Below are 14,338 nucleotides of genomic sequence, written 5' to 3'. Positions count from 1 at the left end.
CAGGCCTTAAATTGAGTATCACTGTGCTGAATAGGGCTAAACTCTGACTATATTTAAATACTCTAAAAAGCTCATCTGGTTTGTGTTGGATTTCGGATCTGTCTCAGAGACATTATTTGAACATCTTGACGTGATTTATCCATAAATCTTCATATTTCACAGGCTCCTTCAGCTGTGGAGTTTTATTGATCCCGGATTTCTCTCTGTACACTTTCGTCTCCCCCCCCCCCCCCCCCCCCCCCCCCCCCCCCCCCTCTCTCTCCCTCCGCTATGAATGAATGAAGGCGGGAGGCGCGTGCTCACTGCCAGCGCGTGCGAATCACTTAAATGGCTGCGGACATTAAAGCAATTTTGAAGGCGATTTAAGCGCGAAAAAAAGCGATCTTTCAAAGCGAAAAAAAAAGAGCAGAATTAGTAGAATTCTAAAGCCCGCGGGGTCGTTCGAACGTTCGGACATGGAACGAATGGAACCCTGATGGAACCCTGATGGAACCCTGGCGGTACCCCGTTTGTCTCGCGGGCGCCTTCACGGTCATCACGTCACCCCCTCCCTCTCTCTCTCTCTCTCTCTTTGCCCACTACCGTAGCTCGCTCTCCCACTCCCCCAGAGACCACAGCGAGGCTCCGGGGGTAGAGTTACCGGAGGGGAGGGGGTAGAGAGACATAGACAAAGAGGAGGAAAAGAGAGAGAGAGAGAGAGAGAGAGAGCGCGAGAGAGAGAGGTTCGCGTGAGGTTGAAAAAGAGAGAGAGTGGTAGAGTTGGGTAGACTCACAGTGCAGGGGGAGGTGGATCCCTGTGTAGTGTAGCAGCTTAAGCTAAAGCTAACTAGCCATGTTGCTGTCGCTGCTCCTCCCGCTGCTGGTGGTGTGTGTCTGCTAGCGGGCCGCCCTGGACTCCCTATCCGCCCTGAGGTGCATCATGCCCGGCTGGAAGAAAAACATCCCGGCCTGTCTCCAACCGGACCAGGAGGGAGGTAAGACCGGACCGATCCGCTCAGGTTCACACCGACCGGCGAGTGTGTTCCTCTATGTGTGTGTTTTTCTTCTTTTTTTTTTTTTTTTACCTGTGTGTGTGTGCGCGCGCGTGTACTAATTATCGCCGGTGCAATCTCCGTGCAGCGTGGTTTGGCGCCGCCGCCGGTTGAGCTCGCGCATACGGTGACTGCCTTGAAATTAGTGAAAGTTGGTAACTGATACCGTGTGAATGCGTGTGTGTGTGAGCAAGTGTGTGTGTGTGTGTGTGTGTGTGCGTGTGTGTGTGTTGTCTCGTGTTAATCTGACGCAACGGGTGAGGTTACAGTGACGTTACGGTGATTTCACGTTAGAGGCTACTAACGTTTATCACCGAAGTTAGCAGGGGGGCTGCTAACAGGCTAAACCACGGTTGAACCGGTTGAAGAATGACGGTCGGTTCTGGTCAACCGAGGGTCTGCCCTTGTGTGTGTGTGTGTGTGTGTGTATTTGTGAGTGTGTATTTGTGTGTGTAACGACCACCTTCACCGGGCTGCGGGCGGTAGCAGCCCCGGTGTTTACGGTGGTGTTACGGTGAAATGAGTGACCCCTCGGGTTTGTGTGACGCTGCAGGGTCAGGTGTGTGAATCAGTGGTGGTTTGATTAAATATTGACAGGTGAGGTGTTAATGCTCCACACGCAGACCTGCACGCCGCTGCTGGTCACCGGTTTTTGCTCTCGCAGCCGTTAAAATCCGTGACAGTAACGTTTTCTGGCAGCACATAGCAGCACCCATTAGTGTTTTCATAACATCCCTCCATTGAGAGAAGACCGCTGGTTCAGTAGTGAGTTAATAAGTGTAGTGGAATATTTTGTGGCGTAGTAACCTACTTTATTGATATAGTTTTGTGTGATAAATTCAGGAGAGATATCAGTGGTGGAATTCAACTAAGAAAGTTGTGCTTTACTCAGGATTTCTGCTCATTTCTTTTACAGATACATTACTGTGACTTTGAGGCAAATTTTCCATTGATGGTGCTTATTGTTTTTTTTATTGCACATTTTAAAGAAACAAATTTTGCATTTTTTTTCTTTTTTTTTGGAATTTTTTAAAAGAAAAAAAAAATTTTTTTTTAATGAAAACATATTTGACTTTTTTTTCAATTTTTGGCTTTTGTGTTTTCCTTTTTTTATCTTTTGCACTTTTACTTAAAGTCATACTTTGCCAGTTTTCAACAAGCTTCGTATCGAAACAGTGTTGGTGTATACAGAAACACTGTGGTAAACTTTCCTTCATCTAACATGTGCCTTTGTATCGCACCGCGAAAACAGCGAGTTTTGCGGGATCGACACCCATGCTGCCACTACTGACACAAATGCCCGGGCCACACTGCATGCGTGAGCAGCACGTGACGACAGCCTCACTGACCTGCTATGGCATGCACGCTTGTGGTCTTCACACTGACAGCGGCGTTACTGCGGCGTTACTGCGGTGCTGCTGCGGCGTTGCTGCGGCGTTGCTGCGGTGCTGCTGCAGAGCTGCCTGCTGTAATTCCAGTAGTTTGACAATTAAATGCCGATACTCCATTATTTCATAGAGCCGTGCAGCCCCTGTATTGTCAACAAATGTTTGCAAAAAACATATTTTAACTGACCGTTTAACCGTAATACGAGATCAATTGCCCACCTGCCGTCATTGTGTCACATGCAGTCTACAATACTTCACCCACCAGTGGGACCATTTATTGGTCTGATAAACCCAGTTAGTTTTGTCCTCACTTTGGCCATTAATCTCATCCCATATCTCCAATCCCATAAATAATGCTCTTATCAAAGATAAATTGACTTACTGTGTTTCAGATTTAGACATTTATGAAATCCTTGCAATCTAAAAAGCTATTTATGAGAATAAGATACAAATCTGTAAAACACTTCATCATTAATTGCAGCAGCAGACAAACTTCATTGGTGCATTCAGTCTAATTAAACTATAAAAAGAAATTTAATTGGCAACCACTAATTCATTTTTCAAGCATAATGCCATATTGTCTCTAGTTCCAGCTTCTCAGAAATGAGCTTTTCTGTTTTATATTAAATATCTTTGTTGGACAGAAAAACAGGACATTTAGGAGACTGTAGGAAAGTTTGACGAGCATTTATCACAGTTTTTTGGCATTTTATGGTCAGTTAATCAACAAAATAATTGTCAGATTTATAAACGATTCAGTTGCAGCCCTGTAATGGTTTGCTATAATATTTTTATGTGTAGAATTTCTGTGTGGTTTTGTTTTTTGGGGTAAACCATGGAAAGATGTGTGGTCTAATATGATAAAGTGAAATAACCCTAGTTATTTTTCATATATAACACTCAATTTTAGGGTTAATGTGACCTTTGCATTGGCTGCTAAACTAGTTATTTTAAAATCCTTTAAGCGATAAGTTGACCAACAGGAAATTCATCAGCAACACTTTTGATAAACCAATTATTCTAGTCGTTTTTTTAAAGTCAAAATGTCCAAAATTCTAAATTCAGCGTCCTAAATGTGTATAATGCTGGTTTTCTTTTCTTTTGAACTTTTGGTTGCACAAAACAAGAGACCTGATTATGTCAGTTTGGGCTTTGGGACATTTTTTTTAACATTTATTGACATTTTAGACAGATTAATGGATTAAATAATTAGCATTTTAATAGATGAAGTATGAAAATAGCTGCAGCTCTGATGTGGACATCTCTGATATCCTTGAAGATTAACATAATCCAGCTCATGTCAGACATTTTCAGTGCAGTGTGCAGTAAAGTGGATTTTAAACATGTACTGCTGCACACAATTTTGTCTTTTCTAGTCTTAAAAACGCGAGTCTAACGAGGTAGAATAAGATGCAGATGAATGAACAAAAACAGACGTGTCATCACTCACCTAAACTGCACCAGGCGTAGTTATTCTCCTTTTACACGTGGTGTCAGATTCAGCAAACCATTTTTAGCTCACATTTAAAAGGTTTGAACACTACAAACTGTCTCTGAGTGCCACCACAGAACGAGGACACATTCCCACTTTAAAAAGAAACACGAGAGACGTGGCTGCTTCTCGTCTTTTTAAAAACTCTTAGATACATTTTGTTTTGCAGGATGATTTCCTAATGGTTAAAGAAGAACGTGTATCTAAGGATTTCCTGGAAGCAGCAGCATTTCTATTACTTTTTCTTGGCGAGACAAATTGATAAATGCTTCCTCACTCAGCGGAGGTTTGCAGCTGCAGTAGCAAACTTGAAAATGGGAGAATTAAGCTTTAACCGTCCATCATATTTTGGATTTGCACCAAACTGTTGACCCGTGTTTTTGAATCATGATTAACTTTGTTTACTTGTAGCGTTGTGTACATATTTGTTTACTTGCTTTGTGTACACGTTTTTTCTCATACATTGCAAGTTGTTGTTTTTATTATCGATAAATCTTTTTTTATACTCGAGGTGACGTCTTTTTCCCCCCAAAACTTAGAGATAAATAAATTCTCACCCAGAGCTAGAAAATAATCAGCTTTTATTGTTTGATTGAATAGCTGAAATTATTAATCAGTTATCAAAATAGTTGTGAATTAATTCTCTATTGACTGACTGCTTGTTTCAGCTCTATTGCCACATTGTCAGCATAATTTAAAACATGATTTTCAACACAGTTCACTTAAGTAAGTGTGATGGTGTTAAAGGTTTCATATAGAAAATATAGCGGTGTTGATTCAGTGTTGTGCTGTAAAGCTGTCTGCGGTGCTCGCGCAGAGATAATGATATAATCCTCAGGTGTTCAGCTTGCAGCTCCGCTGTGGTCACAGTGCTTCACAGCGGGGCGCCTGATAAATAACAATATATTAAAATGTTAAATACTCGGAGGCGTGCAGAGAAACACGGAAACACAGCTGTTCAGAGAGAGAATGCAGAAAGACGGATCAGACGGCCAGAAGCAGGGGAGTAAAAATAGATAACAGGTAAATAATAGATAACAGGAGACACCGTGTCCTATTGTATAGTAACATGTATACGGTATATTTGTACAGTACAATATCATGTACTGCACAGTGACTCAGTGGGCTTTACATCAGCTTCATCTCATGATCTCTTAAATGACAAAGAATAACATGCAAAATTTACTTGACTATTGTATATTTTCTACACTGTTTTCTTTTTTATGCTACTTTTTACTTCTACTCCACTATTGTAATCTTTCTTCCACTACGTTTATCTGACAGCTTCAGTGTGATTCAAATTACGAACTCAAAATATTATCAACTAATAAGCCAGTGTGTGTTATTGTAAAATAAAACTCCCCACTAGTACATAAAGTAGTTAAAACGAGCTCTACAGTTACGAGCTGCAGCATCAAAGTGATGAACACTGTTACGGCTGGCTCATTAATGCACCAGTAATTAAAGTGCAACAATATATATTATTTTGGAATGGGCCATTCTGCATAATGAGTACCTTTTGTGTTCTTTAAGTATATTTGATATACTACTTTTGGGCTTTCATCTATATTAAATATTGAATGCAGGACTTGTAGCTAACAGGCATGTACCTGAACCATAGATCTGTTTTGCGTTTCCACCGGAGACGGTACATTTATTAGGTGGTTTTGGTAAAAGTCGCCGCTCCATCCAGCTCTCGCTGCATTTCTGCACACAGGAGAAGTTTTCCTTGTAGTCTTTCTCCCAGACAGAGCTTTTTAAAATTCATAGTATCTGCATCCACATGTGCATGAGGGTCCAGTTTGGTCCGTGCTGCGTATTTTCGGTAACTGCGCAGACTCTCGTTGTAGCATGTATGCCGACTGCGTGCTCCAGTTCCTCTCAAACTCCAGGTCAGTCCAAAACACTGCTGTCAAGCAGGTGGCTGCACCACGATAAAGCTTTAAATAAAGAAATTTCTTCTTAAAACCTACTTACGCACTTTTCTCGAAGATTCTGATATTCGCCAATGTTTCGTATTTGGGATTTGTTCTTAGGTAAGAACCGAATCTACACACTGAAGAGCAGGTTATTGTGTTTTCTGCTGTTGTATAATATTAAATTATTTAACTGTTTATAATAATGAAGGCGCTGACTCGGGCCCAGGTCTGTGTCCAGACGTTCAGCTGATGACACACCTGACAGCGCCGTCTCTCCGATGACGTCCCGACATGCTAACGCAGCTCACACGATTCTTTGCTTGCTGTCCCCTCTTCAGTGCAACTCTCGTCTGAATTTTGCAATGTTTTGCCACTTCTTTTTCACCTCATCCGTACTGCATCCTTCTCCAGATGCATCCCGCGCAACTGTTTTGTGTGTGACTTTTAAATCCAGAATTAACGTTGCTAAATATCACCGCTCATGTGTGGTTTACTTCCTGCAACACGACCTCCACTTCAGAAGTACCCAAGTACTTAATGCGTTTTGATTCGTCTTTATAAATTTTTGTATTTTCTACTTTCCCTTAAGATATCTCTTTTTGACTTCCCGCTGCGTTTGCACACGGCCCTTCAGTCTCATGCCCTTTTAACGGCATTTTTACGGGCGTTTACGTATGCTAACTCGGGACAACCAGCATGACCTTTCAATATACGAGGAAACTGGCATTCATTGATCTGAGAGCACAGGCGTGAACGATTCTGCCGGTTAAGTAAAGGTTTCTTAAGAGCAATTTAAGAAGAAATTTAAGGAAATACTTGGGAAGATATTGGTGAATGCGGCCCAGTGTTGTCAGGCAGGTCACAGTCGCTGCATCACGGTAAAGTTAGTTGTAAGTTGTATATTTGACAGACATTCGCTCCAGAAGCATCGTTTAGTTTCACCTTCGCCTGATGTCGGCAGCAGGAGGACGCTAAACTCACTTTCCCTCCTTCCCTTTTATTCCTTTGGGCTGACATGGATCATCAATATTAAACAAATAAATCCGTGTGAGTGTCCTCCGATGTCCAATGCGAAAAGTATGTCCGAGCCTTTACAAAAATCCATTTGTTCTCCTAACTCAAATCACTACTTTTCTCATAACCTTGGACAAAAAATACCTTTAAGGCAGAAAACTCTGGAGAAAGACGTCTCCCATCAGCTATATTTCCTCTTAACTGCATGCAGAGAAGTGTCTGCGTCCCGCTGTTCGTCCATGAGACAGAGTTGGACTGCTTGGTGGAAACAAGCATTTATACCTTCCTCAATTTACGGATTAAATGTTCACACAAGTTAAATAAATAAAAAGACGTCACCTTGTCTTCTACCGGTGTTTGCAAGCTTACGAGTCGATCCCAAACTCGAAGCTTCAAAACGCAGCTGTAGAAACGTGCAGAGACAAACACAGACACACTACAGGCAGGACGATACAGCCTGCTGATGATGACTGCGTCGGGTTCATGACCCCGATTTCTTACCTGGCAAGTCCAGAAGGGACCAGCACCTGTCTGCCTTCAGGGCACAGTGAGGGCCTGAGCCGAGGCCAGACCTCTACTGTCTGCTGCCCGACAGGAGCGTCACAAACTGTCCTCACAAACTGTCCTCACAAACTGTCCTCACAAACTGTCCTCACAAACCCTTATCCCCTCAGTGTCTCACCACGGTGATGCTTCATTGTTACAGTCATTAAAAACACAGGTGAATTTTTGAATTTCCTGTGGTTCTCTGGGCTCGCCACAGAAAAAAAACGTCACACCGTTCAGCAAATTTAAAAAAAAATTATTATTATTATTAAAAAAGATTAGATTTAGTCGGTAATCGTATTTCATTATATTTTAGGGAAAACAGTATGTGGCCAAGGATTAGATTTAATATGGCATGAAAATGGCTTTATGTCAAACAAGTATTTGGTGTTTACGAACTCACAATGTTTCAGTTTTTTCCCCCAATTTTTCCAAAAGTCCCAACCTTGACTGTTTATATAAATGTGATTTTACTTTTAGGATTATTGGATTTATTAATTTATCAGCGCTTTTTTGCTTTTATTAGATGGTTACTTGTCCAAAATGTGTCCATACCAGATTTCCGGACTTTAGACCAGAGATCCTAAACTTTCTTTGTTCTTTGATTATAGGACATTTTTAGGATTTAAGGACATTTCTAGGATTTTAAGGCGTTTCTCGGATCTTATTACATTTCTCTGATTTTAGGACATTTTTAATATTAAAGGACATTTCTATAATTTTAAGATGTTTCTCAGATTTTAGAATATTTCTGCAATTTTTGAACATTTCTCAGATTTTAGCACATATCCAGGATGTCAGTACATTAGGGGCTTAGCTCAGTGGTTGAGACAGTGGTTGGGGGCCACTCAGCACCTTATTGGGGGCCAGATTTGGTCCTCAGGCTGTAAGTTGAGTTATCATTGATTCAGACCAATAAAAACAAATGTTTTCTCTTCGTATTAAATGGACTCAAATGAGCTGGATAATCTGTGAGTTTATTTTATAAAGTAATCTTTTGCTCTACTCTCCAGCTATATGTCTTTCAAAGTGACTTTAACGATAAATAAGTCGTTTGTATCTCTCCTGTTTAGAGCTGAAACAGTTAACAGCTCAGTCAGTCGTTGGAAAAATAGTCCCGATTTATAGTTTTGGTCATTTTTAGAAGAAAAAACAGTGAAAAAAGTCTCAGAGATGTCTCAGATTTTCTGAGTTGCTCTGTTTAATATACTGTGTTTGATAGTGATGAGTGTGTGTGTGTGTGTGTGTGTGTGTGTGTGTGTGTGTGTGTGTGTGTGTGTGTGTGTGTGTGTGTCACTCTTGAGTTCAAGATGTGTGTGTGTTCTAAGTGTGTTTAAAGGTAACACTGTGCTTGTTCTTGTGGCGCTGCTTACACGGCCAAAAGTATGTGGACACCTGAATATTACATGAATACATGGTGTTTGAAGATACACCGGGGGAATTAATGTGGTGGAAGAAGTACTTAGATCTTTAAGTAGAAGTAGTAACACCACACAGTGTAGAAATACTCGGTAACAAGTCAAAGTCCTGTATTTAAAATATCGCGTCCCTTACTGCATCAAAATGTCCTTAAAGCACCCAAAGTAAAAGTACTGATTATACACAATAGCACATTTCAGAATAATATATATTATTATATGTAAATTTAATTATAGTTTGAGATCAAATAGAAAGCAAAGGTTTAGTTAGATGCATTTGTAAACAACCTTGCATCACTGTTAACCCACATGTCATGAATTCACACAGATTTATTGGTGGTGGAGGAGGTTTTTAAATCTTTTATGTTCGTACAATGTGTAATTTTCTGCCGCTTAGGGGTCTTCATCAATCAAGACTGAGCAAGACTGAGGTTACAGTACCTTCATAGAGGGAGCCAAATAATCTGCAGAGTTCTCTTCCTCTCCAAAACAAACTACCACATGATTTAAACCGCTGAACACACTGAATAAAGCAGTTTCAAATTAAAAAGTCAGTATTTCTCTTAGTTGTTTGGCCTGTTGGAGACAGGCCTCAGGCCCAGCACCTGCTAAAGTGTGCTCACCTTTTTTCTCTAAAGACTTAAGATACAGATGTTCAGGTGATTTATATTGAGAGCCGAATTATCCGCAGATGTTTCCTCCTCCTCAAAACAAACAGATCAGGTGATTTTAAGCAGTTAAAATACTGAATAAAGCAGTTTCATGTTAAAAATCTGTGTTTTTCTAATGCGGTTTGGCAAGTCACATACGGGCTGCTCTCTGTTTTTCTCTGACGATGACTTGATATTTTTCCCTAGGGTTTTTTTGGTCACATTTGCCGTCATATTTTACCAGTTTTTTTGTAATTAGTTGAGCAATTCGTGGCAAACCATTTTGCTTATGTTTCAGTGGTTGAAATGCTTGTAAAAGGCATTTGAATACAAGAAAACTGGTGCTGATGCAGGTTTAAAACGGTTAGGTATCAAAAGCAAAAGTGCTCATGATGCAGAATTGCCCATTTCAGAATAATATATATATAATATATTACTGGATTATAATTATTGATGCTTTAATGTGTTTGTAATTTAATGTTGCAGCTGGTAAAAGTGGAGCGGATGAAAGAAATATTATAAATGATGAGACTGAGAGATGAAACTAAAGAAGCCAGACTGTTATAAAAAAAAAAAACCCAACCCAAAACAACAGAATCTACCTTGAATCTGTCAACAGGAAACAGACCCAGGATCAGCTTTTACCGTCCTTCATCTGTTACACCACGACACACACACACACACACACACACACACACACACACACACACACAGCAACACACACAGCCCTTGGCAGCGTCCAGGTGGACCGCCAAGCTGCTGGCATCACACACATACACTCATTTTCTACTTGGATAAGCCCAGCATGGACACACAAAACACTTATACACTTATTAATGCACACACACACATGCACATGCACACACACATGCTCTCACATTATGTCTCAGTGTGTCTCTAACAGTTGGTCTGACACTGAAACCTGCAGAGAGTTTTTTCGGAGTTCCTCTGTTCTGTTTTTATTGTCCTTAAGAAGCTCACAGACGTGTACGAGTGTGTTTGTTTGTGTTTGTTTGTTTGTGCCAGCTGCAGCCTTAAGATAACTCCTTTCTCTCTGAGGTTGGGTAAAGTAGCAGAGGGGGTATTTTAGCGGCACGCTGCAGGCTGTCCTTGGCTGACTCACAGTCCACTTTAAAGCCCGTTCTTCACACACATGTGGAGTCAAAGACTGGGGAGGCAGCAGGACGCCACTCAATGTAAATTTGACATTATTATTCAAAGACTCGGCAGCTCCATGTGGACGAGAAAGTTTGGACTTTATGCAAATGTGCGGACAGCCAATAGAAAATTGTCTTTTACTCCACTCAGCTCTGTGAGAGAGCTTTAAACTAAATGGAGCAGAGCTGAAAGTGTGTGTCGGTCTGTACCCGTCGAAATTGTGTTTCCAGGTTGCATGTGTGTTTTGAATGAGGAGCCGTGTGAAGTCCGATAAATGTCCTGAAATTATGTCACTTAAGTCAGAGTAAGACAAAGTTTGGAGAAGAAGACTTGCGTAGTCGTCTGCAGGATACAGCATCTTAGATGTATAAAAACGTATAAAGAGGACTGAATGCAGTATTGGAGGTGCATAAAGCCAAAAGTTTTACTTCCCTAGTATAAAATTACCCTGATCTCGTGCTTCTTTGTGCCCATAGAGAAAACGCACTAGAGACTTTTGGCCTATTAAGGTGTCTATGATATGCATTTAACCCTTTGAAACCTGAGCAGTGGTGTGATGTCTTTCAAAAACACGCAAAAAAAGGCACTTGGCAAGAAATGTTCCACAAATTGCAAGAAAATAGTGGATTTAAGAAATTGTTTTTATTAAAAAGCCAAGGAAAAATATTTTTATAATTGTCATAATTACACATAAAATTATGACAGGAAAAATAATGTGAAAAAGAAAAGGGAGAGAGAGGAAAAATGACTGGAAATGATCATTTAAAAAAACTAGGAAAATTGTCATAATTATATTTTAAAAATTAGCTTAATGTAATTTCCTTTTTTAAAATTTTTTTAGAGGAAGTTTTTCCTGTAACTTACTTATGTCTTACTAATTTTTAAGTTATAATAATAATAATAATAATAATAATAATAATAATAATCAGTTTATTTTTTATTATATTATTAATATTTTTATTATATTATTATTTATTATTATTTATTTTATTTCTTTATTATTTTCTATTATTATTGTTATTTATTTAAAAAAAGATAAAATATTTTTTTTGGCTTTTGCCTGTATTAAATATATGACAGTTTAAGCATAAAAGGGGTGAGATGGGGGCGACATGCAGCAAAGGGCCTCAGGCTCAAGTGGAGGTGGTGGAGACGCAGCCTCTGTACTCGGGGCGCCTGCTCTACTATGCAAGCTTTTCAGAGCCCTATTTTTTAGGTAGTTTCCTGTTGCTCATTGCCTTTTTTATTTTCTTAAAAGGAATCAGGCCAATTGGCTCAGGCTGACAAGGTTAAGTGCATTGTTGAATGACTATACTATTTTAATAATCAACTAATTGCTTGATTTGATGAGCTTTTTCTATTTTTTTCTTCTTTAAATACCAAAATAAGCAATGTGAAGACATTTTAAGATGATTGCGAAGCACATTTTCACTAATTACATCAATAAGCAGTGCCTCACTTTCATGCACAGTTAGATTATCTGCAGAGCTTCTTTATTGCATCACTTTTTACATTTAACCTGTATCCCATATTTAGGATGCACTTTAAACTGCGATCTGCATAACGTGGTTTTGCTTCTTGTTTTTCTGTTTTCTTGTCGTTTCTTGCACTGCGGAGACGGTAACTGAGCGTTTTCTGCAGCCTGTACTGTAAATGTTTGAGTCTTGGAGCTGCAGGCAGACAAAGGGCAGCGTGTTTATTTTAATCCATGTGAGCGAGGCCTCAGGATTAGGATTAGTGCACAGTTTGGTTGAGTTTCGGGTGGTGGGTTTCGCGGCTGCTTTTTGTCCCTTTCCATCCAGCTCTGTCCCCTCTGCTTCAGCTTCCCTCCGTGCTGTCTGTCTGTGCCACGTTTTCAGATGCTGTATTGATTTTTTTATTTCTACTGCTGGTGTATATATTTGTATTTTTCTGCCCACCTGAGTCTCACTGAGGCTTCCTGCTGGGAGCACACAGGATGTTTCCTGAGTTTAACATTTATACATTTAGTCAGACGAGGTCCAAAAATCAAAGACAAGAGACAAAGATCGATTCATGGCTGCAGCTATCAATTGATTTCACTGTTTATTAATCTGCCTGTAGTTTTCTTAATCGATTGATTAGCTTTTTGGTCTATACGATGTCAGAAAATGGTGGAAAATGTTGCTGGAATCAGCGAATTTAGACCTTTTTTGGCAAAAAGTCACACAAGCGGATGGATTTCTATTCAGCATAGATGGCGGTTTAATTTAATTTAATTTAATAGTTTACATCAATGTCAAAAAGCCCAAAGAGCCCAAAGTGAAGTCAGATATATTTGTCTTTGTTCATGCTGTTGACCTTGTTAATGTGTCATGAAGAACATAGAACATAAATATATATATTTTTTTTTTTTTCCTTCTTTTTTGATTACAATCCTTTTCAAATTAGTGCTTAAAAATGTGTATTTTTTTATTATGTTGGTGTTTTTGCTCTGTTATAGAACAAGTACTATTGCACAATTGACAGTCTAAAATATTTAAAATATTACTTTTACAAAAGAAAAACAATTTAGAAACTGGAATGAGGAAACATTTGCCGTTTTTGCTCGAAAAAATGACGAAATAGATCATTAAAATAATTGCATATTTTAATAAATAATCAGCTCTTGATATTATTAAGGTATCTTGATTTTTTTAAGAGTACAGTTTTCCCCTAAAGATAAAAGAAAACCCTCTTGAATTTAATTCAGAAAGATCTTAAATATTTCAATTAATTAACTATTTTTTCATTTAATTAATGCATTCATACATTTTCTGCTGCTATCCAGGTCCGGGCTGCGTTTAATGATGATGATTGATTAGGAGTTACTGTGATAGGATTTATCTCCGTCAATTAATTAATGCACTTAATAAATAATACATTTGACTTTATGGTATTATCCTCTGCATTTTTAAATAATGTGTTTTTATTATAATCTATGTGTGACCATTTATATAATCTTTTTTTAAATTGTCACATGAATTCTTTATTATCCCTGCTGGCTAACAGATATTAAATTGCATTAAATGTGGTATTTAAAACATCTTAAAGATTGTTAAATTTAACGTGGTGGTGAACCCTGCAGAAACCCTGTTTATTGATTATTGATCCTAATCCTTAAACTGTGCTGTGTGGACACTGATTCAGTCTCCTGGGGACGTTGTGTCTATTTTTGAGGACAAATTAGTGTCTTCGGAGCAGTTGTCGTCCAGCTGTTTGTCCTGTCTCTCTCTGGGGTTGAGGTTCAGGCTGGGCTGAGCCTTCAGGGAGTGAATGGAAGTCAATGTACTGAGTGTGTGTGTGTGTGTGTGTGTGTGTGTGTGTGTGTGTGTGTGTGTGTGTGTGTGTGTGTGTGTGTGTGTTTGTGTCCATTAGAAATCAAGGTCAGTCACTCAGCAGTCCATTAAGACCATAGATTCCCTCCTGTCTCTCTCTCTTTTGTTCAGTTTGTTTCTAGGTCTCTCTGTCTGTCCGTCTCGCTGTCCCTCAGGCTTTATCAATCACTGTCCGTCGGCCTGTCTGCCCCAATGAATCATGGGTAGTTATCAGCAGCACGCGGACCTCTGAGGCGTCTAAAATTTGTGGTTTTCTGCTCCGAGTTGTGAATGGCTGCTGTTCTCCTGAGCGACCAGAAGGGGGAGTTAGAGGATAAACTGTGTGTGTGTGTGTGTGTGTGTGTGTGTGTGTGCGTGCGTGCGTGTGTGTGTGTAGCGTGGAGAATC

The 14,338-nt window shown here is 39.6% G+C and overlaps 1 protein-coding gene across 1 annotated transcript in view; it reads left to right on the top strand.

The window, feature by feature from the left end:
• The first annotated feature begins 789 nt into the window (after positions 1–789).
• grip1 (glutamate receptor interacting protein 1) overlaps positions 790–14,338 on the top strand; it is a 77,037-nt gene continuing 63,488 nt past the window's right edge. The window contains exon 1 of the mRNA XM_042511580.1: positions 790–974. Coding sequence (XP_042367514.1) covers positions 920–974 — 55 coding nt within the window. The 5' untranslated portion in view covers positions 790–919. The remainder of the gene's footprint in view (positions 975–14,338) is intronic.

This window comes from Plectropomus leopardus, chromosome 22 (genome assembly GCF_008729295.1).
Source record: "Plectropomus leopardus isolate mb chromosome 22, YSFRI_Pleo_2.0, whole genome shotgun sequence".
NCBI lineage: Eukaryota > Metazoa > Chordata > Actinopteri > Perciformes > Serranidae > Plectropomus > Plectropomus leopardus.
The sequence above is the reverse complement of the archived record's forward strand: the minus strand, read 5'-3'. Positions and strand labels throughout refer to the sequence as shown.